A 26,993-nucleotide genomic window follows, 5' to 3' on the forward strand; every position below is an offset into this window, starting at 1 on the left:
ATGAATAACACAAAGCATTTTATTTACTCAATTTAATTTTTCTTTGTAACTTCACGAAATTAATATTATGGTTCCAAGAAAGCAATCAGAAGCAGAAACAATCAGCAGGTATATTATCAACTGAGAAGCTCTTACTGTAGATTCCACACAAGGATGCTAATCAGAAGGGAACAACAGAATCGTTCTCTTAAACCTGGTTCTGAACAGATCTATGGAATAATTATAAAGTGATGCAGAGAAGTCAACGTGTGCTGGTTTTATTACTGACTGCATGATCTTTGAGGGGGCAAAATCTGGGTTATGAATAAAAATGAGTTCTGGAAGAGCAAACTGTAATAATTACAAGTTTTTTCAGAGAACCATTCAGCCAAGCAGCAGCTAATTTTGGATAAAGTCCTGCTTCAATACATTATTATTTTGTTTACCCTTAGATTCTAAATCGTACCATTTGAAAGGAACTGAAATATTTTTATTCTACCACAAAGGTTTCTTGCATTTTTATCTGCCCCTACAGCCCTTGACTTTATGTAAACAATTTCCCAAATACATTCCATTATACAATTAAAGATTCCAAGAAGGAAGTCAAGACTAAATGTGATCTGTAATATTATCAGAAACTCTTGCATAAGTAAGATGGATACAGTAGAACAGTTCTAGCTTTACAATGAAAGGGAGGAAAGCAAATGTTCACACATCATTTAACTTTGTCACCCTTCCATTTGTTTCTCCCTATAGATGCCATTTAATGGCTTTAGTTCTAATAGTAAGTTTCTTGTAGTTAATTTTAGTCCTGAATTAATAAGCAAAAATCAACATTATAATATTTAAATTAAAATTTTACTTTTACCATACACTTTTTTACACTCTAATGTAACAGCAGGACAAAGTGCTTTTGTATTTAGGGATTTTTGCACCTACAAAAATTGTAAATAAATAACAGAAGGTTAATGAAATGGCTGCTACAAAGCAGGAATGGAATTGTATTCTCAAAGTGATTGCATGCAGCTTTAGCCAGAATCTGATTTCATTTTTATTTAAACTTGGTGATCTTTACTACCATTATCTTTCTCTAGAAGGACCTGGGAGGCCACAGCCACTTTCATATTAAGCTGCAGGGTTACATTCTTTCTGTCTTTGGCAATAGGATTTCATTGCAAATGTTTGCTATTCATGCCTCGGTACAATAGGACAGATGGGTTTCACTGTGAAATATTTCTGGGACTTCTGGTTGGATATGAAATCACTTAAATTGCTTGGCTTCCAGGAAATGGCTGCAGACAAGTAAATTTACAAGCAGACAAGAATGAAGGGAGAAATGGAGGAAAACAAATCACTGTATGACTAAAGTTAAATATATTGACAATTTTCATTGATCTGAAACACATGACAATTAGATATATTGTACATATTCCAACTGCAAAGCAAATTAAATTTATTTAGAAGATTCACTGCTAAACACACTTTGCTCCTTATTGTAACTCCAGGTGCAGTAGATAATCTATTGAAAGCAGTGCTGTGGCCATATCCTGCAATTAATCCACTGGTACTTTAAAATGATCTTTTTCTTTTCTGATTGCATCCATTGTAGAAATTGCATCTTTCTGTCCAGCATGGTCCTGAACACTCTTTTCCCTGTTTTTTTAAAAAAAGTTACTGTTTACTGCATGTCCCTGTGCTTAAATGTCAATACTAACAATTTCCTTGAATTTTAGCAAGAAGAAAAACATCATGGAAGATGTTGCGTTTTATAGAAGGGGTACTCTTTGTTGGGATGGTGATAGCCTGCAAGAATGGAGAACTGAAGGCAAGTGATGAACACGTGCGATTAGATTGCAAACTATATCAACTCTGTTAACAACTGATCAGTATTATGTTCTGGATACGGAAGACAAAACCTTGTAACTGTGCTCTGTCCAAAAGAGAAACTAGCCACAGATTTTACAGTTATGGTGAAACCCATCAGTGATTCACACTCCTCCACAGGTTGCAGCAGCTAGAACAGGAGGGGAATGCATTTGATCTCCCTTTGGTTGGTACCACAAAGCCTGGGATTCTCATCAGGAAGAGGAGGTGGCAGATTAGCACACAATAGCAGAGTCCAGCCTGGTCTGATAAGCAGGGACCACAGAAACTAGGGGTGACGCAGAGCTGTGCAAACTATGCAAGTCAGGCTGGAGCAAAGGACTGGTGGTAGAGGGGGATGGGGCTCCCTTGCCTGGGGAAAGAGTGAACAGCTGGTGGCAGGAGAGTCAGTGGGGAAGAGTGGGGAAGAAGACAGTGGGAGGAGAGGTAGAGGAGCAAAATGAAACAGCAGACGGGAGAGCAGGGCGGTAGGAAAGAGAAGGAATGCAGCGCGTTGGAGAAGGGGAGGGGGCTGAGAGGAACAGAAGGGAAGACTGAGGGGAAAATGGGAAAGGGTAGGAGGAGGGATCCAAGGGACAGGGTTAGGGGAAGATGTGATGGGCAGAATTGTATTGTAAAATACAATTTCCATTTCATGAATTTTTGCTTCATATTATGCTTTTCTGACACCTCGTTACTTTAATGACAGATTCCACCATTTTGCCTATCACTGATGTCAGGATAATTAGCAAGTTCCCTTTTTTCTCTTTCATTTCTTGAACAATAGAATTAATTTCCAATCTCTGTAGACAGTTCTAAGATTTAGAGAATTTTGGAAGGTCAAATCCAATGCTTTAACTACAGACTAAGTCCTAAAATGTAGGCATGGGGTCCAGACTTTCAGTCATAGTGACTTCTCTTGTACCACTTCTTTACCAATATTAATTTCTTTAAGTTCTTTGAACTCACTATACCCTTGGCTTCCTACTATTTCTAGATGATTACAGATTTAAGTAATGTTCACTGGAGTTCTTTCAGGATCTACTCACTTGAGATGTACCTTCTACTTCAGCTCTCTGTTGATACTTAACTCCATCTACAAGTTTGCAGATGTTACCACCGTTGCAGGCCGTATCTCAAACAGTGATGAGTCAGAGTACAGGAAGGAGACAGAGAACTTAGTGGAATGGTGTCATGAAAACAATCTTTCCCTCAATGTCAACAAAACAAAAGAGCTGGTCATTGAATTCAGGAGAGGGAGCGGTGTACATGCACCTGTCTACATCAATGGTGCTGAGGTCAAGAGGGTTGACAGCTTCAAGTTCCTGGGAGTGAACATCACCAACAGCCTGTCCTGGTCAAGTCACGTAGATGCCACGGCCAAGAAAGCTCACCAGCACCTCTACTTCCTTGGGAGGCTAAAGAAATGTGGTTTGTCCCCTTTGACTCTCACCAACTTTTACCAATGCACCATAGAAAAGCATCCTATCTGGATGTATCACGGCTTGGTACGGCAACTGCTCTGCCCAGGACCACAAGAAACTGCAGAGAGTTGTGGACACAGCCCAGCAATCACGGACACCAGCCTCCCCTCCTTGGACTCTGTCTTTACCTCTCGTTGTCTTGGCGAAGCAGCCAGCATAATCAAAGACCCCACCCACCCGGGACATTCTCTCCTCTCTCCTCTTCCATCGGGTAGAAGATACAGGAGCCTAAGGGCACATAACACCAGATTTAAGGACAGCTTCTACCCCACTGTGATAAGACTATTGAACGGTTCCCTTATACAATGAATGGACTATGACCTCATGATCTACCTTGTTGTAACCTTGCACCTTAATGCACTGCACTTTCTCTGTAGCTGCGAAACTTTATTCTGTACTGTAATTGTTTTTACCTTTACTACCTCAATGCACTCTGTACTAACTCAATGTAAATACACTGTGTAATGAATTGACCTGTACGATCGGTTTGCAAGACAAGTTTTTCACTGTACCTCGGTACAAGTGACAATAATAAACCAATATCAATATCTAACAAAAAGGAATTTGTGTTCACTTATGCCAAGGTCACCCACTCCATTAAAACAAGCTTTTTAATAATTTATTGTGACTAATAAAAAGACTGACTCTTCTTTTCCTAACTTGACGATAATTATATTCTGAGGAAAGTGATGCAAGGGTATTCGAGACTCTTAATGTGGATTTCACCGTACCTGACTCTCATGAAAGGGTTATAACTGAATTCTTCTCCAATGGTGGATGGGATGGTAGGATTTCCAAGATTATAGTGTTCCTAAAATAGATTAGAGAAACTGATCAAAGTTTAAGGTTCAAATTTACCAAACATCGGGTACAAGTTATCTTTGCATTATAACCATTAATACATTACAGAATACACTGATTTTTTGTTTTGAAACATATGGATACAGCTTCAGGAGAAATCTGAAGTCTTGCCTTAACAGAATTGGTTCTGAAGATCCACAGAAGGCAAGGATGAAACAAATGTCCTCCAAACTACTTAAACCAAGCATGTTTGCTTGTCATTTGCTTATGGTCAGATGCAAATTCACCAAGCCTCTGTTTTTAACTATTTTCCCAAAGTATGATTCACACCTGCTGGACTTCACAAATTGGGAGCAGATTTAACAACTCAGGAACTGTACCTGCCTGCACGCTGCACTGTCTGAGGTGCGATCTTTCAGATGAGAAACATGGCCTCGTCTTCTTGTTTAGACGGATTTGACTACTTTAACAGATCATTTCAGAGAGGTAAGTAATTGTCATATCGCCTGGCCTTTTCAGGCCTCAGCCACCTTTTTTTAAAAAAAAAAGCAAGTGATTACGGTGTTTCTATTTATGGGAAGCAGTGTGTACTGAGGGAGGAGGAAACTGTTGTGTTTCTTACTTTGAAAATATTCCAGTGTCTGAAAAGATATGAGACTCCTGAAATTGCAAAAGATGCTAGATGAATGTAAGTCCTTTTAGTTTTGGTGATCATCACAAATTAGGTCATTAAGCACATTCTTTCCTTACTGGCTGACCTGCTGCAATGTCTTGCATTCAATCCGTGATAATGACCTATACTGGTTCACACACCAGATAGGGACTGACATCACCAACTCTACCCAATTTGTCCTTATCAAAATTTTCCTGATTATCTTGCTTTTTTTGATTGCAACAGATGAGACACATTTCCAACTTCTTTCTATCCTGTGGATAGTTGTTAACTACTGTTTTCTCTAGCAATGGATGGCAAGAAAAATAACTGCTGTATTACTAAGGTGTGTATAAAGTTAAATCATTTACATTTTGTGCATATGTTTTCGAATGAAACTTGCTCCTTTCATAACCACACTGTAACCAACACATCAATAAAATGAATATTTTTAGAAAATTGTGCTTTGATCATCACTAATGTAGATTCAAAAAGTAGCTGAGTCACAGGGAGATGTTATTGTGAAACGTTAGGCCTTGTATGCTTCACAGCCCTGTTGTGTTTAATTGACATTGCAGAAAATCCATGCAAATATGTGTAGCATTGAGCTCAATAAATGTCAAGAGTTTGAAACTGTATTTCATTATAATTAAGCCACCAGTGGACTTGGCAAAGTCATAAGATGAAGCAAATAACTCAACTGCTAGAATTGCAGACCTTATTTTAAGTAACAAACCTACCTTAGCCCAGGCTAATTTTCGTTTGATCACTTCATTGTTTGGTTCAACATGCCGTGCAAATTTAAGATTGTTGATTGTATACTCATGCCCACAGAATACCCTCTGAAAATAAAATACACTCACTTCAATACCACAGGCATTAGCAGCTCTTTCCAATACAAAAATCACCAAATTCATTAATGACAACTACAGCAAGCCATGAGGAAGGAATTGGCATGTTATTGCACTTCATTAACTTTTTTTTTTAAAAAATTACATTTTCCCATTTGTGGTGATCAATTAAGGGCACCAATATTACCTCGACATTATTCTTGACAATTCTGTGTCTTTGAATTTGGTAATGTTATAGCATTCGAGTTAGAAGTAAGATACTCAAGCCCAATACCAGAGTTTTGGGCTGACTCTTCGCTGTAGAACTGAGGCAGCTTCCAAGTTCAGATGAGACATTAAAATGAGGGTTGGCTGAATTTCTCAATGGAACAAGGTGATACGGATGATCACATGCTACCATTCAAAAAACAGCAGGTGAGGTCTCACACTGGCCAATATTCCTTCCTCACTCAGCTATTTCCTACAATAAACATTAACTAGGTCATTTCCCATTTGTGAGACCCAACTAAACAGCAATGATTCCATCTGAAAATTAATTGGTTGTGAAATGATCTGGGACATCCCAAAGAAGTGATGAGGTGCTAGATAAATACAATTTTGTTTCTGAAAGCACCATCTGTACCATTTCTCTTTGGCATAGATGTTATAATGTACCACAAAATACATGTTAAAGCAGCGCCACTTCAGGGCTGGTGCCAGATTCTCATGAGGCCTCCTTCTATTCTACATGCAGCACCTTGTGCATTATGTGGTAGAACGGGCCTTGTACACCAATATATGCACAAAGACCTGATGTCCACAATCTCCTGTTATTGTAGAACATGGAGAAAGTCAGCTGGGGAGCAGATTGGGGATGGGAAAGTTGTGTTACTGGGGACAGAGGATTAGGGTGGATTAACCAGGAAGGTGGTGGGGTGCATTCAACTATGGAAATGATTTGAAGGTTGGGGGGGGGGGGGGGTGAGCAAAAAAATCTGTTTGGAGAGATGATCTGAGAAGTTGGAGATGAGTGGGGTTGGTCAGCAATGGTGATCAACCAGGATCACAAATAGTGGAAGTTTTGTTTTGAGGGAGGGAAGGAAGGAAGGAAGGAAGGGGGCAGGTGGGGTGACAGGTGGCCTGAGAACATCAACAACCACATTAGAAGTCGGGGAGGTGGAATGAATGTGATTACTAACAAAGAAAGCACTTGCCTGGAAGGAGGTAGATGCCACCAATCCCTGGGCAACAGCTCAGCTGAAATCTAGCCATTGAGGCAATGCTGAAGTAGGCTTCATCTTTCAGTTGAGACCTACTTCAGTTTGCAAGGCTTTTGCCACTCGAGAGCTTTATGGGCATAGAATAATTTCTTGTAAGTGAAGTCAAAATTAGTGTTGTTTGCATTTAGCCATCTTTTCCTAAAAAAAATCCCTTGCATAGTGCCAAACACATAGCAATCTGCAGGTGAATATCCAGGGCAATATTTCTTAAATCACATGAAACTGTTAAAGGAATGGGTAAAAAGGGTCAATATAAACTGCCTTGTTACTTCTAACAGATGCTTACAACCAAAAAAACCAAGTTTTATTCTACTATTTGGATGTAAAAATTCATAAATTCATTTTGACTCTCTTTATTTCAGTTCATTTCTGTAATTGCATATTTTAATCCTGCAGCTGTAAGGGTAAGTGATTTAATTTTTATGGGCTCTGTTTCAATATTGGAGCTTTATGAAATTTAAAAATTACAGACCCCAACTTCCTTGCATTGTTTTGAAAACAGATCTTCAAACCTTGCAAAACTCTGGAAATCTGCAAGGAATATTTCATTCTCACAAAATTTAAAAAAACATGCTGTGCTTCCTAAGAAAACCTCATTTATTGGAACTCAGAACCAATGGCTAATTTAATGACATATGGCTCACAGTATAGCTTGTGTGACCAGGCAAATATTCCAAGGTCATACATAGTACAGTGTTCCCTACCTGGGGAGAATGTCTCAACTTGCTCAATATTAACACCAACAAGGACATAAAGGGGGAAGGTGGGGAGCACAACTGAAAAGAAATATTTTGGAAATTTTGAAGGAAAGTGAGACAATGTGATTTAGGGAAAGTTGTCCAGATATCCAGTTCAGTTTCTCAAAGTTTAGTTATTGATACTGCATAAGGAACAACAAAGAATAAAACTTAATCTTAGTCAAATACAGACGAGGCAAAACTGTGAAGGATTCCAAAAAAAAAGGAACAAGGCATTGGAAGCTCAGCAGTTCAAGATGCCCAGAGTGCTCAATCTACTGAGCAGGTGGATGGCTGCAGGATGGAGAAGGGGAAAGGAGGAGCTGGGTTGCAGGGTGGCAGTGAATGATCTGAAGGAGGATATTTAAAATCAGTCCTAGTTATGATGGGGGCATGATGAGGGTTTCAGAACCGAAGAGAGAGGGGAATTTTGTACACTGACGTTTTCCAGCTGCAAAATACTAGCCGTGGATACTGCCTATGGGAGCTAACTGTAATGCTGAGTTTACAGAATATCTAACCCAGCCTGAAAGCACAACTGGGGATATTTATGGAAGTAGTGCCAAATGTTCACAGGTGCACAGTATCGATATTGAGCTGGAGAACATCAAATTCCTGGTGTCAGAGACACCAAGGTAGGAGTTCCAATAGGCAGAGGGAATAGACAGGCATGTTGACCAAAGAATACTCCTGCAGACCTAAAGTCCATCTTAACCCTCAAAGTGACCACATGGTGAGTGCCTGAAATGATGGAACTGAATCAAAGTGAGCAGCTAAAGTTTCCCAAAGCAGTTGGGGCAGTGGCTTGAATATATGGGCAGAAAGAACTCAGAACTAAAAAAAATTACATATTAGTGAGAGTATTTTTTGCTTAAATATAACAATAGAAAAAAGAGATGGCACAAAATTATGCAAAAATTGTAAAGTTAGAGTCTAAAACTGACTGCTGAAGGAAAGAAAGTGTCCAAAATAACACCTTAGTATTTCAAATCGTTTTTGAAAATTAAAATACTCACAGTTTCAAGTGGCAGGCTGCCCAGAATGTCGATCAGAGCTCGATACATCTCCTCACCAGATCCTTCAAAGAACTTACCACAACCAGCAACAAAGAGTGTATCACCTGTGGGTAAAACCAAGACCAACCTATGAATGTGCATATTAAACAGCGGGCTTTAAAATAGATTTTATAAACCTAGAGAGTGACTGAAGGAGAAGTAAAACAGGCCTATAAAATCACTCTAAGTTTCAAAAGGACAATACAAGAGAAACCAAGATACTCAATAAGAAAAATCAACAGGGGACATAAAAAAGTCAAAAGATTTAAACAGTGAGCAATGAAGTTTATATCATATAGTTCAACTTGGATTAAAATTTCCATATAACTAGGGTTTAAATTAGTCAAGAATTATTTTAATACTGATTGTGCTTTAACTTGCATTTAAATTAATGAATATTGATAAAGGGAACACTTGCTGCAATCATGGCATAAATCTCCTTGCCAGTGTGTGATTTGCGTTTTAAGTACATTTTCATAGATTACCCTTTCAGTCTCTGTGGAGGCCACCATGTTGCTCAGTGGATTGCAGTTTATAGCTACTCCACTGGCAGATTAAAGGTTCCAGTCATGCGTGTACAGGAGAATAAGGAATACCTGTAGGACTTGAAGCAGTCCCATCTGTAGAATGAAGGCCAAGCCTGGATAAGCAGTGTAGAAACCAATAAGTTGAAGCCAAATATCCTGTAATTTTTTAGAATACTCATTTTTGTTCATTAAAACTAGCAAGCAGCAAGATTTCCTGGATGCAGCAAAATAAAACTGGTCTGTTTCCATCATTTAAGATGTCCTAGCCTGGAAACTCTATCATCAAGTGCAACATTTTTGTGTGTTACTTGACAGAATTTTACTTAAAATCAAATCACTAAATACAAACTGGAACTGTGTGCACATGTAAAACACCTTCCAGCAATTGCAGTTTCCTCCTCTACATTGCCAGTGCTTCCAATCAATCTCCTAATCTGCTGGTACTATCTCCAACCCTTTGAAGATCTCCATTTCCCTCCCCTAACAAAACAGCCTGTCTTCGACCTGTTCTACCCAGACACTTCTAAGACAGCCTGTCTTCAAGATCTGAGATGTCCTCTATTTTTCAGTAAACGGGGTTTCCCTTCCACCACTATCAATGCAGCCCTCACCCGCATCTCCTCCATTTCCTGTACATCTGCCCTCACCCATTCCCCCACCCAGCATAACAAGGATAGGGCTCCCCTCGTCCTCACCTACCACCCCACGAGCCTCTGCATCCAACACATCATTCTCCACAACCTCTGCCATCTCCAATGGGATTCCACCACCAGGCACTTGCCCCCTGCCCCGCTCTCAGTGACTCCCTTGTCCCTCCCCATCGATCACCATCCAGGCACTTCCCCTTGCAAGTGTGCAAAATGTTACCTACACCTCCTCCCTCACCACCATTCAGGGCCATGGACAGTCCTTCCAGGTGAGGCAGCGCTTCACCTGTGAATCCAAGGGTGTCATTAATTGCATCTGGTGCTCCTGGTGTGGCCTCCTCTACATCGGTGAAGCCCAATGCAGATTGGGTGACTGCTTTGTCGACCACCTTCGCTCCATCCACTGTAACAGTCAGGATCTGCTGGTGGCAGCTACTTTAATTCCACTTCCCAGTCCCATACTGACATGTCTATCCATGGCCTCCTCTACTGCCACTTTGAGGGCAGATGCAGGTTGGAGGAGCAACACCTCATATTCCATCTTGGTAGTCTCCAACCTGATGGCATCAACATCGATTTCTTGAACCTCCAGTAACCCCTCCCGTTTTTCCTCTTTACTCCCCCCTTTGTTTTCCCTCATTCCTGCGGCCATCTCACCCCTTCTCTTTCCCCTCCCTATGGTTCCCCACCAGTTGAATGCAACCTACCCCCACCAAAAGCAGCCCCACTAGATCAAACAGAGGTTGCTTTAAATGGCAGGGCACTGCAATAGGAAGGCTGTGCTACAATCACACGTCTGAGCCTATCACACAGTTTGTGAGTGATTACTCACAAAGCACAGGTTCTGCTATTTTAACCAGTATGATGCATTGCATGTTTGATTGACTCTTGATCTCAACAAAATCTGCCATAGGTCCCAAATGCAACATTTATTTAGTTAGTGTTTGACAATGGCTGCTCCCTGGTTTAGGGATAAGCCCATTACAATGCATGCTGAGAGGTAGTTAAAGCTATCAATGCCAGAAGCAGCACCAAGATATGGACATGAAAAGGAGAGTGAAGTTTAATCAACTCACTCGGAGGGGGAGTATATATTTGAGCCTTTCCAGTTTTAAACTGGTTGCGAGGCTCTATGACAAAGAGGGAGTTAGAGTATGTCAGGCAGGAGAGTTGACAGCATGATCAGAGTCTTAACTTCATTGGCTAAAGCTCCAAGCTTGTTCAAATAATATTGTGCGAGGATACAAGTCTTATGCACAAGGCTTGAATCAACAGTCAAAAGCTCACAATTCTTTTTTTCCACAAATATCCACAATATCTTGGTTCCCAAAGAAAAATCAGTAAAGTTGCACGATCTTCACAGAGAAAGTCTATATTTGCAGACAAATACTCAGCCACTTTCTATAAATAAAGCCATAACTATAGGGCAATGGTGGGATCATCTCTGGACTATTCTGTACGGTGTTGGCCTTCTGATTTAAGGAAGTATGTTAATGCTTTGGTAGCAGTTCACAGAAGGCTTACAAGATCCACATGAAATGGGTGGATTTTTTGTGAGGAATGGTTAGAGAGGCTAGGCTTTAGCTACTGGAATTTAGATCAGTGAGAGGGGACTTGATGGAAACATACAAGATCCTGAGGGGTTCTGACAGGGTGGATATGGAGAGGCTATTTCCTCTTGTAGAAGAATCTGGAACGAAGGGGCTTTGAAATTCTCTTCCACAAAAGGTGGTGGAAAAAGTTATTGAATATTTTTAAGGCAAAAGGTAGATAAATACTTGACTAAGCAGGGCTGAAAGGTTACCTCACATTGAGGGAAATGTGGAGATGAGGCCATCTTCAAACCTTATTAAATGGCAGATCAGGCTTGACGGGCTATTCCTGCTTCTAATTTGCATGTGTGCCACCAAAATTAAAAAGATTATCTGACTTTTAATCACAGTTAATGTAGGAGCTTGCTGTGCATTTAATAGCTGTTATGTTTCCTGTGGTACAACAGTGTATACTGGCTGTAAGTGCCAATCTTTCTTTTACCACAAGCACCTTCTGCCTGCAAAGAAAATATTGCTGCTAATGATGGAACACATCATTCACATTTTATACATCTCTGCAGGAGAAGGTGGTATTTAACAGAAGACTACTGATCAAGGACATTGAACTCTACACTTTTCATCTTTTAAATAAGTAATTAAGACTCATGATAAATATCCCCAAAATCCCTGATACCCTCCAATTCTTGTATTAAGTGCTTGCTTATAAAATGCTGAAAGGACATAACTAAACCATGGAAATTTTGTCATGCAGTGCCAAGAATCAGATACTGAATAACATCCCGAGTCTCTAATGTGCTGAGTAAGATGTGCTTGCTCAATAGGTCAAATATGTGCTGCTAGCTGTATTGGTAAAGCATTAGTGTGCAATGGCTATGTCTATGCAGAGATAGGTAACACTTTTTCCACCTGCCGCCTTTCCCCCTCAAGCCTGGCAAGTGTTGAGGCACACAATTTACCTTGTCGTAGCCCTTGCACTTTATCTACATGAGGCACTGCCTCAAGAAGGCAACATCTAACATCAAAGATCCCCACCATCTGGGCCATGCCACCTTCTTGCAGCTACCATCGGGCAGGAGGTACAGAAGCCTTAAGTCCCACACCACTGGGTTCAAGAACAGCTCCTTCCCTTCAACTATTCTGTTCTTGAACCAACCGGCACAACCCTAATCACTACAGTATAGCAACACTATGGCCACTTTGCACTAAAATGGACTTTTTTTTGTTCTAATTGTTTTCTTCCTTGTAAAAATTGTATATAATTTACATTTTTCTTGTGAATGCTGCTTATCTGATGCTATGTGCTTGTGATGCTGCTGCGAGTAAGTTTTTCATTGCATCTGTGTATACATATACTTGTGCATATGACAATAACTTCGACTTTGTCTACCTGCATTGCACTCTCTGTAACTGCGTCATTATATTCTGCATTCTGTTTTCTTTCTATTACTGTATTACTACCATTGAGGAGGTGGTACAGGAGCCTGAAGACCCACACCTACTGTTTTAGGAACAACTTCTTCCCTCTGCCATCAGAGTTCTGAATAGTCCATGAACACTACCTTGTTATTCCTCTTTTGCATTATATATTTATTTTTGTAACTTATAGTAATTTTTATCTCTTGCACTGTACTGCCGCTGCAAAACAACAAATTTCACCATATATGTCAGTAATAAACCTGCTTCTGATCTCGACGTGCTTATGTATGGCACAATTTTTCTGCCTGGCACCCAAAACAAAAAGCTTTTCACTGTATCTCGGTACATGTGACAATAATAAACCAATATCAATACCAAATGGGCTGCACCCAGGACAACCTGTTCTAGATGTGGCAAAACCAGTGGTCTGCTGTAGCCAGAATATCCGAATCGGGACCGGGAGGAAGCAGCCAGCTGACAGCCATTGTGTTCAATCTCGTCAACTGTCATCAACACTGCCCACCTCCGCCCACACAACTAATGACATTTCTCAATTCACTGCTGCTATTTGCAATTGCTACTTCTGACCACAACCTCTCCATGCTGAATAGTGACACAAATTCTTACTCACCTTGAGCGCTGTTCCTAATCCCTTTTGCTGATCAATACCACCAGTTCCTCATCGATCCCAATCCTTGCCATTTAACTACCCACCAACCTCCAGCCACCTTTATCTCCCCATCTCAAATGCAAATTCCCATTTCTACTTGTCCCTCTTTCACATTTACCCAACCTGATACTGGGGAGGTCTTGATTTCCATTTCACCACTTTGTTATACATTGCTCCCACCAGCTCTATATAAATGAGGCCCCAGACGCAATAGGCAGGGCGTCCCTGAACTTACTAACCAGGGACTGAATTTATTCCCAGTGCCGCATCATGTCCAAAAACCAGTGCATCAACACTTCCATGTCTATGTGTCTACCTTTTGAAAATTCAAATGCTCAATTAATCTAGATTAGCAGTTTATAATTTCTCTGCACCTTTTAAGACACAACAGGAAAACAATTAAACTGAAAAACATTTTCACTCAGATCTAATCTAGTACATAAAAAAATAAAGATTTTAAAGAAAATTCTTAGGTCTGATGGCAAAAACACTGATTTAGATGTCAGCTGTTGCTGGGTTGGTAGTTCTCACTGCCGAGTTAGAGACCCAAGGTCAAAAGCTACCTTCCAGTGTAGGACAGAGTGAGTGCTGCACTGCTTGGCAATGGATAGGATGCTAAATCTCAGGCAGGCTTAAAAGATCCCATGGCCCTCTTCTAAAGAAGAGCAGGGGAGTTATTTCCTATTTGATGATGAATGGTGAACACCATGTGAATGGTGCCAGATAATTAAATAGTTAACTCAAGGAGGCATTTCCAAGAACATTTACATCCTCAATGATTAGATATCTTTATTAGTCACATGTACATCAAAACACACAGTGAAAAGCACCTTTGTGTAGTGTTCTGGGGGCAGCCCACAAGCGTTGCCACGCTTCTGGTGCCAACATAGCATGCCCACAACTTCCTAACCCGTACGTCTTTGGAACGTGGGAGGAAACCAGAGCACCCGGAGGAAATCCACGCAGACATGGGGAGAACGTACAAACACCTTACAGACAGTGGCTGGAATTGACCTGGGCTCCAGCAGGTGAATGTCAAAGACAGAGCAGGAGCATCTGCAACCATCTTCTGCAAAGAGTGTTAAGTGGATGATCCATCTTGCTTCCTCCTGGGGAATGCACTAATCGAAAACAAAAAGTCTTCAGCTAATTCACTTCCCTCAAAGAAAAAGCTGGAAACACTGGATATGATAAAAGGTAATATAACTAGACATCGGATACAGTACTGAAAATAACTAGCTGTTTTTTTAGCCAAACTGTTACAGTACTAGCATCTACCTGAAGATGTGGAAAACTGACAGCATGTCTGGCCCACAAAAGGTGAAACAAACCCAATCCAGCTAATTACCTCCCAGTCTACTCTCAATTAACAAAGCAATGGATTTAACAGTGCTTTATGGGGCACTTACACTCCAATAACCTGCACACAATGCTCAGTCTGGATTTCACCTGGACTGCTTGGCTCCAGATCTCACTACAGCCTTAGTCCACAGAGCTGATGATGAGAGAGTGACTGTTTGCCCTTGATGTCAAGATAGTATTTGACAGTGCTGTGTCAAGGTGCACTGGTAAAACTGAAACCAAAGAATATCGAGGAAAAATCCAAAGACGCAGTCATACTTTGCACGAAGGAAGTTGGTGGTGATTGCTGAAGATCAATCATCCCAGTCCCGGGATACAACGATCGGAATTCCTTATGGCCAACCATCTTCAGCTGCTTCATAGATGATCTCCCTTCCATCATAGGGTGGTAGTGACGTAGCTAGTAGACCTGCTATCCCACAGCTCCAGCAACCCAGATTTAATCCTGACTCCAGTGCTGACTGTGTGGAATCTTTATATTCTTCCTGTGACTCTGTGGGTTTCCTCCCACATTCCAAAGACATGCAGGCTTGTAGTTTAATTACCCCCTAATATGTAGGTGGCTGGTGGAATCTCAGGGGAGGAGTTGGGGAGGGAAGGAACTGATGGAAATGTGAGAACAACATGAAATTTGCCTAAATGGGTGCTTGATGGTCTGCACAGACTCGTCCACTGAAGGGCCTGTTTTGGTGTTGTATGACCAAGTGTGGATGGTCACAGATGATTGCAGTGTTCAATTTCATTCATAACTCCTCAGCAAATGAAGCAGACCAAGCCTACATGCAGAATGACCCACACAACATTCAGTCATGGGCTGATAAATGGCAGGTAATATTTGAGACACGCAAGTGCTACATAGCGACTAGCTCCAACAAGACAGAATCTAACCACCTACTCTTCATAGTCAGTGGCATTACTATCGCTGAGTTCCCATCAATATCCTGGGGACACCACTGGGGAGAACCTCAACAGACTAGCCACATGAACACTGACTGGCGACTGACATTCTGCCTCAGCAGCTTTTCCACCACTTAAGAGTCAGGAGTGTCATTGAGTACTCTCCATTTGCCTGGAGGAGTGAAGATTCAACAATGCTCTAGAAGCTCAACACCTTCCAGGACAAAGCAACCTGCTTGATTGTAACCCCAGCTGCCACCCTAAACATTCACTCCCTTCACCAGCAACACACTGTAGCTACAGAGTGTCTCATCTATAATATGTACCTCAGTTACTCATACAGACCACTCCAACAACAGCTTTCAAATCCGTGCTCTAACATTTAGAATAGCAAGTACATAGGGATGCCATCACTTGCAGGTTCACCTCCAAGACACATACCATCCTTGGAAATACATCACCATTCCTTCATCACCACCATATATAAAACCTAGAACTCCTTCCTCAGCAAAACAGTGGGACCACCTTCACCAGAATGACTGCAGCAGTACAAGAAGGTTTCTCACAATGTTGAGGGCTGGTAGTCACAGATAATAAATGTTGGCATTGCCTACATTTCCTAAATGTATAAATTAAATCTGGCCAATACTTACCTCTTAATCAACGTCACTAAAAGCAATTATCTGATCATCATCACATTGCACTTCCAATGGAAGCTTGGTGTGAGCTAACTGGCTGTTGTATTTCCTACATTATGGCAGTATCATGACTAAACTATTTTCATCAGCTGTAAAATGCTTTTGGATTTTGTGAAGATTCTATATGAATGTAAGTCTTTATTTTCTTAAACTTAGCACTGGCAAATGTAGATCATTTTTACATTAGAATCAAAGCATTTCCATTGAGCATTCAGTTCAGATCAGAACTATCTATACATTGAAGGATAACTTAATTACACTGGCAAGGGAGGTTACAGCTACACTCACCAGTGAATACAGCTGGTGCTTCAGTACTATTTTCTTTTGTCACAAAGTAGCAGATATGTCCTGATGTATGACAAGGTGTAAACAGGCATTCCACATTCAAAGAACCAACCTGAATGGTTAAGCACATCAAGTCTTGAGTTAATTTAAACTTTAAACATGTTGTTAATCAGTCTTAGAATCATTGTATTGATTATTAGAAAAAATGCTGGTATCCCCTTTCAAAACAAAGTTTTTTTAATCATTTGATAATCAAACTATGCATCAGCTTTATATATAGGTTTAACACCGAAAGAAAAACCTAACATTACACAAACAAAATTGTTATTGAAGGCACCAGTAAGGGAGGATAGGATGCAAAAAAAAAGACACATTGGATGGTACATTTTTAAGGCCTATGGGCACCTGTCACTCACCCACCAGATTTGAAGAGTTTTTGGCAAGGCTGCTGGATGTACCAACACATGGACAGGGGAGGGAGGGGAGAGGGAAAGATGACGCAACTGACTGCAATCACATCTCCAGGTAACCAGATTGTCATGAAGCAGTCTACAGGCCAGACCCGGTAAAGCTTGGAATTGTGGCTATTTATCAGCAGCCCCTCCAGGAAAATGAAAGATAATGAAAATTTTTTTTTTTTTGAGGAAAGAAACAACTTTTTCCACAAAATGCAAGAAAATGGATAGTGCAATTTCAAAATTATTTGAGTCTTCTTCATAACTGCTACTGAAACTAATTCACATAAAACAAACAAGTTCAGGATATTCTTTCAATGACATTGCGGTTTTGGCTGGAGAAGAAAGTAATGGGAGTAATCATTATGGGTGCAGGTGAATCTTCCAGCACACCTTCATAGATTTTGTTGACTACCTGGAACTTTTTCTTATGCGTGACTTTGCACGTGAGAGCTCCAATGCGGTCATCACCACCAAAGACACGGAGGCCAGGTACCTTCTTTGCCAGATCCTCATTCCCTCCAGCATGGTCCCTGAAAACAAAATACAGGACATCAGCAAAACCAGACATAAATAATATAGGAAAATAAGCTTAGCTATCTGTGCAAAGTATGGGGGAAATGGGTTACGGCATCAGACTGATGTAAAGATGAGACAGTACTGGGCAAATGTAAAGAAGACATCTCACAAGATTATTCCAACACTGCGCCATCCTGGTATTAGGTTTCATTTATGCTCTATTGCTGTAAGAAATTCAAATGCTTAAATGGGAGCCCATTGTGGATTTAAAATAACTGGATATACAACAATTCTCTCTTGATTTCTTAGCAATTTTTGTTTAAAACAAATTTCAGTTCACTTCATGTGATATCAAGAATCGGCCAAGAGTCTTCACACTGAGGACACCCTCCATCGCTTTACGTGGCACTACAATTGTGTTAAATGGCATAGATTCAGAACAGATCTTTCAACTCAAAACTGGGCACCCCTGAGTCACTATGAACCATTAGTAGTGGTAGAAATATAGTCCACCACTATCTGTAACCTATTGGATCAGGATATCCCTCACTCTACCACTACAACAAGTCAGAGAATCAATCCTGCTTCAACAAGGAATTAAGAAGGGCAGGGCAGAGGCAACACCAGGCACACCTGAAAACAAGGTGCCAACTTAGTGAAGTTGGAGCGAAGTGGCACAGCATTAGTGCTGCTGCTGCACAGCTTCAGTGGCCCAGGTTCAACCTTGAGCTTGGCCGCTATCTGTGCAGAGCTTGCATGTTTGTATTTGACAATGTGGGTTTCTCCAGGTACTGTCATTTTCTCCCATATTTCAAAACATGGGCTGGCAGGTTAATTGGCCAGTGTAAATGATCATAGTGCGGGTGGGTAGGGAATTGATGGGCATGCGAAAGAATAACTTACAGGGAAATAAGTGGGGGGGGGGAATGGAACTGATTGGAATGCTCTGAGAGCTGGCATAGACTCAGTGGGCCAAATGGCCTCTTCTATGTCGTAAGGAAATCTCAGAAATGGACAGAGATAAGTGATACCACAGCTAACTGCTCAGATCAAAGCTCTGCAGATTTCACACATTTAATCATGAATGGTGCTGGGTAATCAAATTGCCAATGAGAAGAACATTTCAAGAACAACCACGTCCCCAGTGATGGCAAGGCCCAGCATGCGAGTGCTAAAGATAAGGCCTAATCATTTGCAATCACGTTCAGTTAGAAGTGTTAGTCCATCTGAGATCACCACTATCAAAGAAGCCAGTCTTTAGTCAATACAATTTACTTCAACTGATAAACAAACTTATGACAGCATTGGATACAGCAAAGGATATGGGACCAGACAAAATCCTGCATATTGTACCGAAGACTTGCTTTCTAGAAATAATCATGCCCCTAGTCAAGTTATTCCAGTACAGATATGACACTGGCATCTACCTGATAATGTGTAAAGTTCTCTAGGTATGTATGGCTCTGAAAAAGCAGTACAAATCCACTCCAGCTAATTACTGCCTCAGTAGTCTATTCCCATTCTCCAATAAAGTGACAGAAGGTGTTACCGACAGCACTCTCAAGCAATTCTCACTCTCTAGTAACCTACTCACTGATGCCCAGTTTCAGTTTCAAGAGAACCATTTAGCTCTAGATCTCATTTCAGGCTGGTTCTAAACATAGACCAAAGAGATGAATGGATAAAAGAGGTGGGAGGGTCTGTAACTCCATGGTACTATGGAGCTCTGGCAAAAGTGAGGGCTTGAAGAGACTGGGACTGTAGGGCCTCAGTTATGAGAAGAGACTAGATAGACTAGGACTGTTTTCCCTGAAGCAAAGGAGGCTGAGGGGTGATCTTATAGAGGTTTATTAAATCATGAGGGGCAAAATATAGGGCAGATAGTCACAGCCTTTTTCCCAGGGTAGAGGACTCTAAAACTAGAGGACATAGGTTTGTAAGAGGGGAAAGATTTAAAGGGGACCTGAAAGGCAAGTTTTTCCACACAGAGGGTGCTGAGTACATGGAACAAGCTGCCTGAGAAAGTGGTAGAGACGGCAAGTTTACAATATTTAAAATACATTTGGACAGGTAGGTGGATAGGAATGGTTTAGAGGGATATGGGCCAAGTGCAGGCAAGTGGGACTAGCTTGGGTAGGCATCTTGGTCGGCATGGATGAGTTGGGCTGAAGGGCCTGTTTTGATGGCTGTAGAACTCTATGACTCTATGAGGGTCATATCTCACACAAAGGAAGCTGGTTGTGGTCGTCAGAGGTCAACATCCCAGTCCCAGGACATCACTGCAGGAGTTCCTCAGGGTAAAATCCAAGGCCCAACCATCTTCATACTGTGACCAAAACACGTTACTTCCACCTCAGCAACATTACTTTCCGTTACTCTTTCTGCACTTCCAGTGCTTATTCTGCTCTAATATTTCTCATGTTGGGATGGGGGAATAATAGAGCAGAATAAGTGCAAAAGTTTGTTTCAAAGAACATGCTTACCAGTGGTGGTGTGTGGTAAGGACAGTGGTCAGCTTTACTCCATGTTTTTTAACTGCCTCAACTACCTAAAAGAAGAAAACAAGATAATTTGTGAGAGACTGAACTTCATTTGTAATTTTTGCAGCATTTGTTCTCAAAAATAAACTTCAGCAATATTGTATGATTTACAGAGGAAACCGAAACTTTAATCGTTAGTGATGTCAGGCAGAAATTAAGAGAATTAGCGGTACTTAAACAGGACTTTAAAAATTAACTAGAATATTCATTTTTCTTCAAATTCTTTTATTAGTTTCCTTGTATTTGTAGATGTGTTTTGGTCAGCATGTTGTGTAAGCTGTCTATGCATGATGTACAGTAGGCAGCTTACCATTTCCTCAAAGGAATACACTCCAGTGACTTTGGAAATGGTTGCCTCTGTCAAAGCTTAATCACAATCGACACTGAAAGAGTTTAAGCAGTTTGAAACTGATAATTAGTCGATCTTCAATAGTGTCCTGTAGGAACACTCACATTGCTGTATTGCCTTTCACTTCTTCTCATATCTCAATGCTCTTTATAGTTGAAATACTTTTGAACTGCTGTTGCATTGAAGGAATTATAGCAGCCAATTTGTGCAGAGCAAGTTCCCATAAATAATAATATGAAAAATGTCCACATTATCTGCTTTAGTTTATTGATTAATCTCTACATGAAGTTGTGTGGTTACAGGAACACTACCTGAAACTAGGGCAGCTGAACATTTGTTCATCATTTACCATGTAGTTTACCATTTACAGATCAGAGCAGAAATGCGCGAAACCTGTAGCCAGCACTTCAGTCCACATAACACACTAGAACACATAGACCACTCTGTATGTGTGCAATGACATCAAACAGAGTACAAATGCCTAAAAACAAATGCTGTGCAGATGAAAGTAGGTTTAACCTGGAGGAAAGCAAAATGCACCTATTTCCATCTCCATGAATATTCAGCAAGAAGTTCAATCCCTGACTTTTGCTCCACACACGTAGTACCCAGGGTCAGGATCAAACCCCTGGGGCTATGCAGCAACAGCACTAACTGATAGGCCACCCATTAATTTCCCCAAAATGGAATCAACAATAGTGCAGCACCTAATTTTTGACTCCAGGTGAATTTCAACCTTAGTGGTCTGAAAGACAACAGTTCACGTTAATTCATAGAACAAACAGCTTATACTGATTTTTTCCCCCCGGAAACACTACTTAAAGGGCCAAGCTCATTCTTTGCCGTCTACACCCTCCTCACACTACAGGCTGAGCCTTTCTTGCATCTTCCACAATTCTTCTCCAATCAAACCCGACTTCCACTGGGTTTTTGTCTACAGCTAACATTCCTCTCGTTAGACAGCATGGAGATGAACTGGAGGTGTGGGACAATGCAGAAAAAGGCAGAGATAAGGATGACTGCCCAAGACCTTACCTATTCAGGTTTACAAGTACACATGGTCATATCTAGACTTCTTTGAACAGCAATGTCTATGCCAGCTACATTTCACCAAAGCAACCCTTATATAACCTCCCGTAATCTCATATATGCACAAACTGTTCTCAGAGTCAAAGTCAAGCTTCCTAGTCCCTGAATCATTCCAGGCCACTGCTGCTGGCCTTCACCACATCTCAGAGTTTGCAGCTAACTGCTGCGTTATGGAGGTCACCCAATTTTAGTGACACCCATACTCAAGGGGAGAGGATTTAATCAACTTCCAATCCAGCCATAGGATCAGCCAGAGAAATCTCAGGGATTTACATTACAGACTTCCCCATGGTGCAGGAATTCATAAGCAACTCCTTATAAAGCCTTCCCTGGCAATCTGCTGCTAATAGCTCCGAATGGGTGGGGTGTGGCGTGTGTGAGCATGGAGAACACTTAAGCCTGCCTAGGTCTTCTCCACCACCATCACTTAGCCTGCCAATGGATTTGGAGCATTTCACAGACAGTGTTTCAATGTGCCTAGTGTCAGATAGTTCATATCTCTGTAGAGTACAGGCAGAAAGGAGCAAAAACCACTGACTGGTACTAGGTTTGATCTTTGAACACTCTTTTCCTCAGCTGGCCAAAGGCCCTTGGTGCAGCTTGATGCTAGTTGCCCCTTTGTGTAGGTTAATGTCAATTCACCATTGCCTCTGGGGCTAATCAGGGTCTCATTGTAGACCTTTATTGTCAGGGGATGGTGATGTGCCATGGGAACAAGTTAGTAAGAGACTTTTTTTTAAAAAAAGAAAGGATGTTTCATATAAGATTCACTTTCTTGTACATTTCAGTGAAAGCGTTAATGCTTATTTGAGCTTAGCCTCTGAGTGTGCACATAAGAAAGCATGATCTATATACTGCAGTCCAACGATTGAGATTGGAATGATCTTGGTTCTGGATGGGTGGTGACAGGGGGGTGAACAATGTCCCACTTTTCATGTAGATTTACTTCACTACAGGGGAAATCTTGCTGGAGTGACGGTTCAGTACTTCAACAGCATTATAATCAAATAAAGAAAGGATGCCAACAACAAACTGGTGGTTCTTAACCCATTTGCTTTCTGGGCCATGATAGCAGTTCCCACACAACTTACTTTCTGGGGTAGCCATTTTATATGCTTTGTATCAATTGACAGACATGCAATACAAATCCATTGCAACTCTCACTTCTATATTGTCAGATGTTTACTAATCACATTTTAAATGAGCACAGTATATTAATTGTTAAAATAAGTTTGGGTTGAAACTCACAGCAGTGGGATATCTGGAAATCCCATCTGTTCATAGGGATCCTGCTCTACAGCTAACAAACTGCAGGCAGCAATCTTCCATTCTTTTATAAAACTGAATGTCACATAGACCATTGCCGAGTGCTGATTGAGCTGTTGGTTGAGAATTACTGACCTAACTGGTTAAAATATTTTTTTTCCTACTTACCTTCTGTGGCTCCACTGGATCAACTATTGCTGCTTCTCTGGTTTCATTATCAATGAGGAGATACATATAGTTATCTGCCAGTGCTGGCAACAGCTCAACCTTCATCTTGGCCTTGATGACAGCCTCAGATTTTCTAATGGTGCCTCCAGAGTAAAAACAAAATGAACCTGCATATGGATAAGGTAATAAACAAAGATGAAACTGTACACATCACTCCTGAATATTATGCATTAACATTGACGATTTCTAACAATTGTCAATGTATTTTGTTTTGTGTTGGCCTCTAATTGTAAGCTGAGAGCAAATTGAATTGAATTGAATCAGAAATAATGATATTTTCTCAGGTGTTTAATTCCTAGGCATCATTTTCCATTGTCCCCTTCTGAATGCTTAATTTTGCCAGGGCAATTTTCACTGGTGCCAGTAGCCCACTCATCTCACATCTCAGTGCTGTCCTTTTTCAGTATTCACAAAATGAACAGAACTTTCTGTAGGGACATAGAATTTAATGTCAGATCAGAAAATGACTATGCCCAGTGACCTCAGTCAGATGCAATCAAATAAAGAACCACTGACATTTTTAATTTGCACTGGGCATTTTTTTTTAAAAGAAGGAGTTACAAATGTCAACGAATAAACTATGAAATAATAGGTTGGAGATTTAATAGACCATGTTGTACATTACAACACAAAAACCTTATTTATTTACAAACAACACTTTAATGTTTAATAGTGGAGTGCTTTGTGGTATTGTTCACATAAACCAGATTGTGCTCTTTTATGATGTAGAGGAGATAGTGATTCAAGCAGTAATACTAGAGAAACAAAGGACTGCAGGTGCTGGAATCTAGATGAAAAATACTGTGATGTCAGAGGAACTCAGCAGGCCAGGCAGCATCTGTGGAGAAAAGCAGGCGGTCAACGTTTTGGGTCAGGACTTGCTGTTTTTCTCCATGGATGCTGCCTGGCCTGCTGATTTCCTCCAGCATCATAGTGTTTTTCATCATAGTGATTCAAGCAGGTTTCCAGAAACTGGAAATTGTCAAACACTAGAACATTGTGTTATACCATTTATGGACATCATTTTTGTTAAACCAGAAATATCATCTTGTTAAGAACATTTTCATTGCTCCATAATTTTCCAAAACTTCTCCTCTTTGTTTACACATTATTCATTCACAACCAAGTAATAAATAAACGTCTCACTGCTGCCACCAGGGTTTTCCTAAGAGCTGTCCCTCCAGTCTACCCCGTCTCCGATTCTAAAGCATATATTTCCCCGTAGGCAGCTGAATTAAGAACAAGAGCTTTAATTTGAACATATTTTCAGGAAATATTGTTAATTTAAAAAAAATACTATCGTTTGAATACGACCCAGTGCACGAAACTCAACTGGGCCTGAAATACTGTACTTATCCGCAGTCATTACTTGTAAACATTCAATACAGATAATAAATTCCCACAAACTCTGACGTCGCTACTTTAACTGACAGGCCCACAACAAATATATTTGCCACTGAGGAGATGACAACTACCAAAATATGCATTTGTTTTTTTAAATCAAATTCAAACTGCTAAAACGGCATCCACATGGATTAAGAAAAGTTTAAAAGCACTTCATGGAGTATATTAAAAAGATACCAATGTATCAAACTACGCTACAGATAAAAATGCGAGCTATAATATTGTTTGTCACAGATCTTTTGGAATATGGTGACAAAATCTGAGGTAATGGAAATACGAACGTTTGCATGAGAACACCTGAAGGTTGCAGCTGTTACAGAGTTAAACACCACTCGGCATCCACAGTAGTTGCAAGGACAAATGCATGCTGATAATGCAGTGTGATTCACGTGGAAGGCTGTAGCACATCCACACCGTGGACAAGGCGAATGAACTGAGGTCCTACCGAGTTTCCAGGCAGCAGCTCCCAGCACAGTGACGCTACAGATTCGGTGCAGTAAAACAACCATAATCAGAGTTACATAACTGAAGGACTGGGAAGGGAGAGTGCATCAACATCTGAGCAGAGCAGCCTTTAACCTCCAACCCTGAGCTGCTCCCCGATTGGGTATTCGTAACCAATTGCAATCTTTCCCTGTTAACTCTAGCTGCTGTATGTCGGAAATGTTAAGATATAAATATTTTTGTAATAAAATAAAGTAAGTGCAATGTGTTTACAAACAGATGAGGATTTTGGGAAAATGCATACGACTGCAAAGAAGTTCAGTGTGCCAGCAGGAAATTAACCCCTTCGTGAACGGGGCCCAGGCTTCACTGCCGGCTTCCGCCATTCCTGAGCGACGGCGGGATGGCTTTCAGGAACTTGAACCGCTTCTGGGAATGGGGGAGAAAGATCATCTGTGTGGGGAGGAATTACGCCGACCACGCCAAGGAGCTGAATAACCCGGTGCCCAGCGGCGAGCCACTGCTCTTCCTCAAGCCGCCCAGCGCCTATGTGAGGGAGGGCTCGCCACTACGCCTTCCCTACTATTGCCGTAACCTCCACCACGAAGTGGAGCTGGGGGTGGTGCTGGCCAAGGGGGGCAGTGACATCCAGCAAGCAGATGCCATGGACTATGTGGGAGGCTACGCTCTGTGCCTGGACATGACGGCCAGGGACGTCCAGGACGAGTGTAAGAGGAAGGGCAACCCCTGGACACTGGCCAAAGCCTTCGACTGTTCCTGTCCCGTCAGCGATTTCATCCCCAAGGACAAAGTCCCCGAGCCACACCGCCTGACACTCTGGCTAAAGGTTAATGGCCAGCTGAGGCAGCAAGGGGACACTTCACAGATGATTTTCCCCATCCCCTTTCTTATTCACTACATCAGCGGGATTATTAGCTTGGAAAGGGGCGATCTGATTCTCACCGGCACACCTGCAGGAGTCTCTGCCGTGCAAGAACACGATGAGCTGCAAGCTGGGATTGACGACCTCGTCACCATGAAGTTCAAAGTGGAAAGGCGTTAATTTTACATCAGATCCAGTTAGGCGAACGTGACATGAGCGGGCTAAAACACTTTCTGCTGACTAATTGCTTCTGTACAATATTACAGCATGCAAAGGCGTCTGCCACTTGCTGAATAAAGTACATTTGGGCACAATGACGTCTCTCGATTCAATGGCAGCTACCTGACCCCACACTGAGCGCAAACTTTCCACTCTAACCAACGGCATCAGATAGAACCGAAGAGCAACTAGTGACTGAACCAAACAATCCTACTATTTGAAATTTTCAAAAATTAAAATAAATGGTCCAGTGTCAGTATCTTAATACTAACCTGGCACAAGTTCACGTCTACCAAACTCGTTAATCATTTACTAATTTTGGCCTAGAAATTCTATGCACTAGGTAGTCCAATGTCTATTTTGGGCGCTGCAGCAAAGATTTTGCACAATGTGCTGCCCAGGCTAAGTGTGGGGCCTATAGGGGCAAGAGAACTGGCAGCTATGGACTGAGGAGTGGGGTCAGTTTTACAGTAAGGTGTCTTGGGGAGATGACATGGAGGATCTACAACCAAGATCGTGCCCGAGACAGGGTTTGCTGATGTTTACCATCAGATAAATTGCCAGGGGACAGTGGTATGTGCAGAGGTCAGAATGTCCAATATCAGTCTTGGCTGATTAGAGAGTTGAAAGGAAGACTAGAGGATCAAAAATGATATTGGAGATGGTGTAGTGGGCTGATGGGAAGCATCACCTGGAAGATCAAAAATGTGGGATTGCCCTAGTTGGGTCTCAATCCAGACAACATTGTAAAGACCAATTGTCCTGGTAGTGTTCAACTGTGGTTACTTCAAGGACAATGATCTAATTACCCCCCACAATGCTCCACAAGCAGTGTTGGACAGGGAGTGACAGCACACTGTG

The 26,993-nt window shown here is 41.3% G+C and overlaps 2 protein-coding genes across 4 annotated transcripts; one reads left to right on the forward strand and one right to left on the reverse strand.

The window, feature by feature from the left end:
• On the reverse strand, positions 1-26,121 carry hagh (hydroxyacylglutathione hydrolase). 3 transcript variants are annotated; one of them, XM_052022168.1, is made up of 9 exons: positions 25,032-25,228; positions 23,123-23,289; positions 20,194-20,258; positions 17,607-17,724; positions 16,740-16,848; positions 8,643-8,746; positions 5,520-5,621; positions 4,058-4,137; positions 1-1,632 (listed from the first exon to the last, which is right to left on the reverse strand). In XM_052022168.1, the coding sequence occupies exons 1-9, from the start codon at positions 25,093-25,095 to the stop codon at positions 1,533-1,535; spliced, it is 909 nt and encodes a 302-aa protein (XP_051878128.1). In that variant the 5' UTR covers positions 25,096-25,228; the 3' UTR covers positions 1-1,532. The 3 variants fall into 3 exon arrangements, with proteins under 3 accessions (XP_051878128.1, XP_051878130.1, XP_051878129.1); XM_052022170.1 differs by lacking the exon at positions 25,032-25,228 and adding an exon at positions 25,994-26,121 and having other exon boundaries at positions 27-1,632; XM_052022169.1 differs by lacking the exon at positions 25,032-25,228 and adding an exon at positions 24,868-25,019 and having other exon boundaries at positions 27-1,632.
• On the forward strand, positions 25,318-26,093 carry fahd1 (fumarylacetoacetate hydrolase domain containing 1). Its single transcript, XM_052022171.1, has one exon. It carries the CDS (start codon positions 25,434-25,436, stop codon positions 26,091-26,093), a length of 660 nt encoding a protein of 219 aa, XP_051878131.1. The 5' UTR covers positions 25,318-25,433.
• Positions 26,122-26,993: the final 872 nt, after the last annotated feature.

The sequence above is a fragment of the Pristis pectinata genome, chromosome 8 (genome assembly GCF_009764475.1).
Source record: "Pristis pectinata isolate sPriPec2 chromosome 8, sPriPec2.1.pri, whole genome shotgun sequence".
NCBI lineage: Eukaryota > Metazoa > Chordata > Chondrichthyes > Rhinopristiformes > Pristidae > Pristis > Pristis pectinata.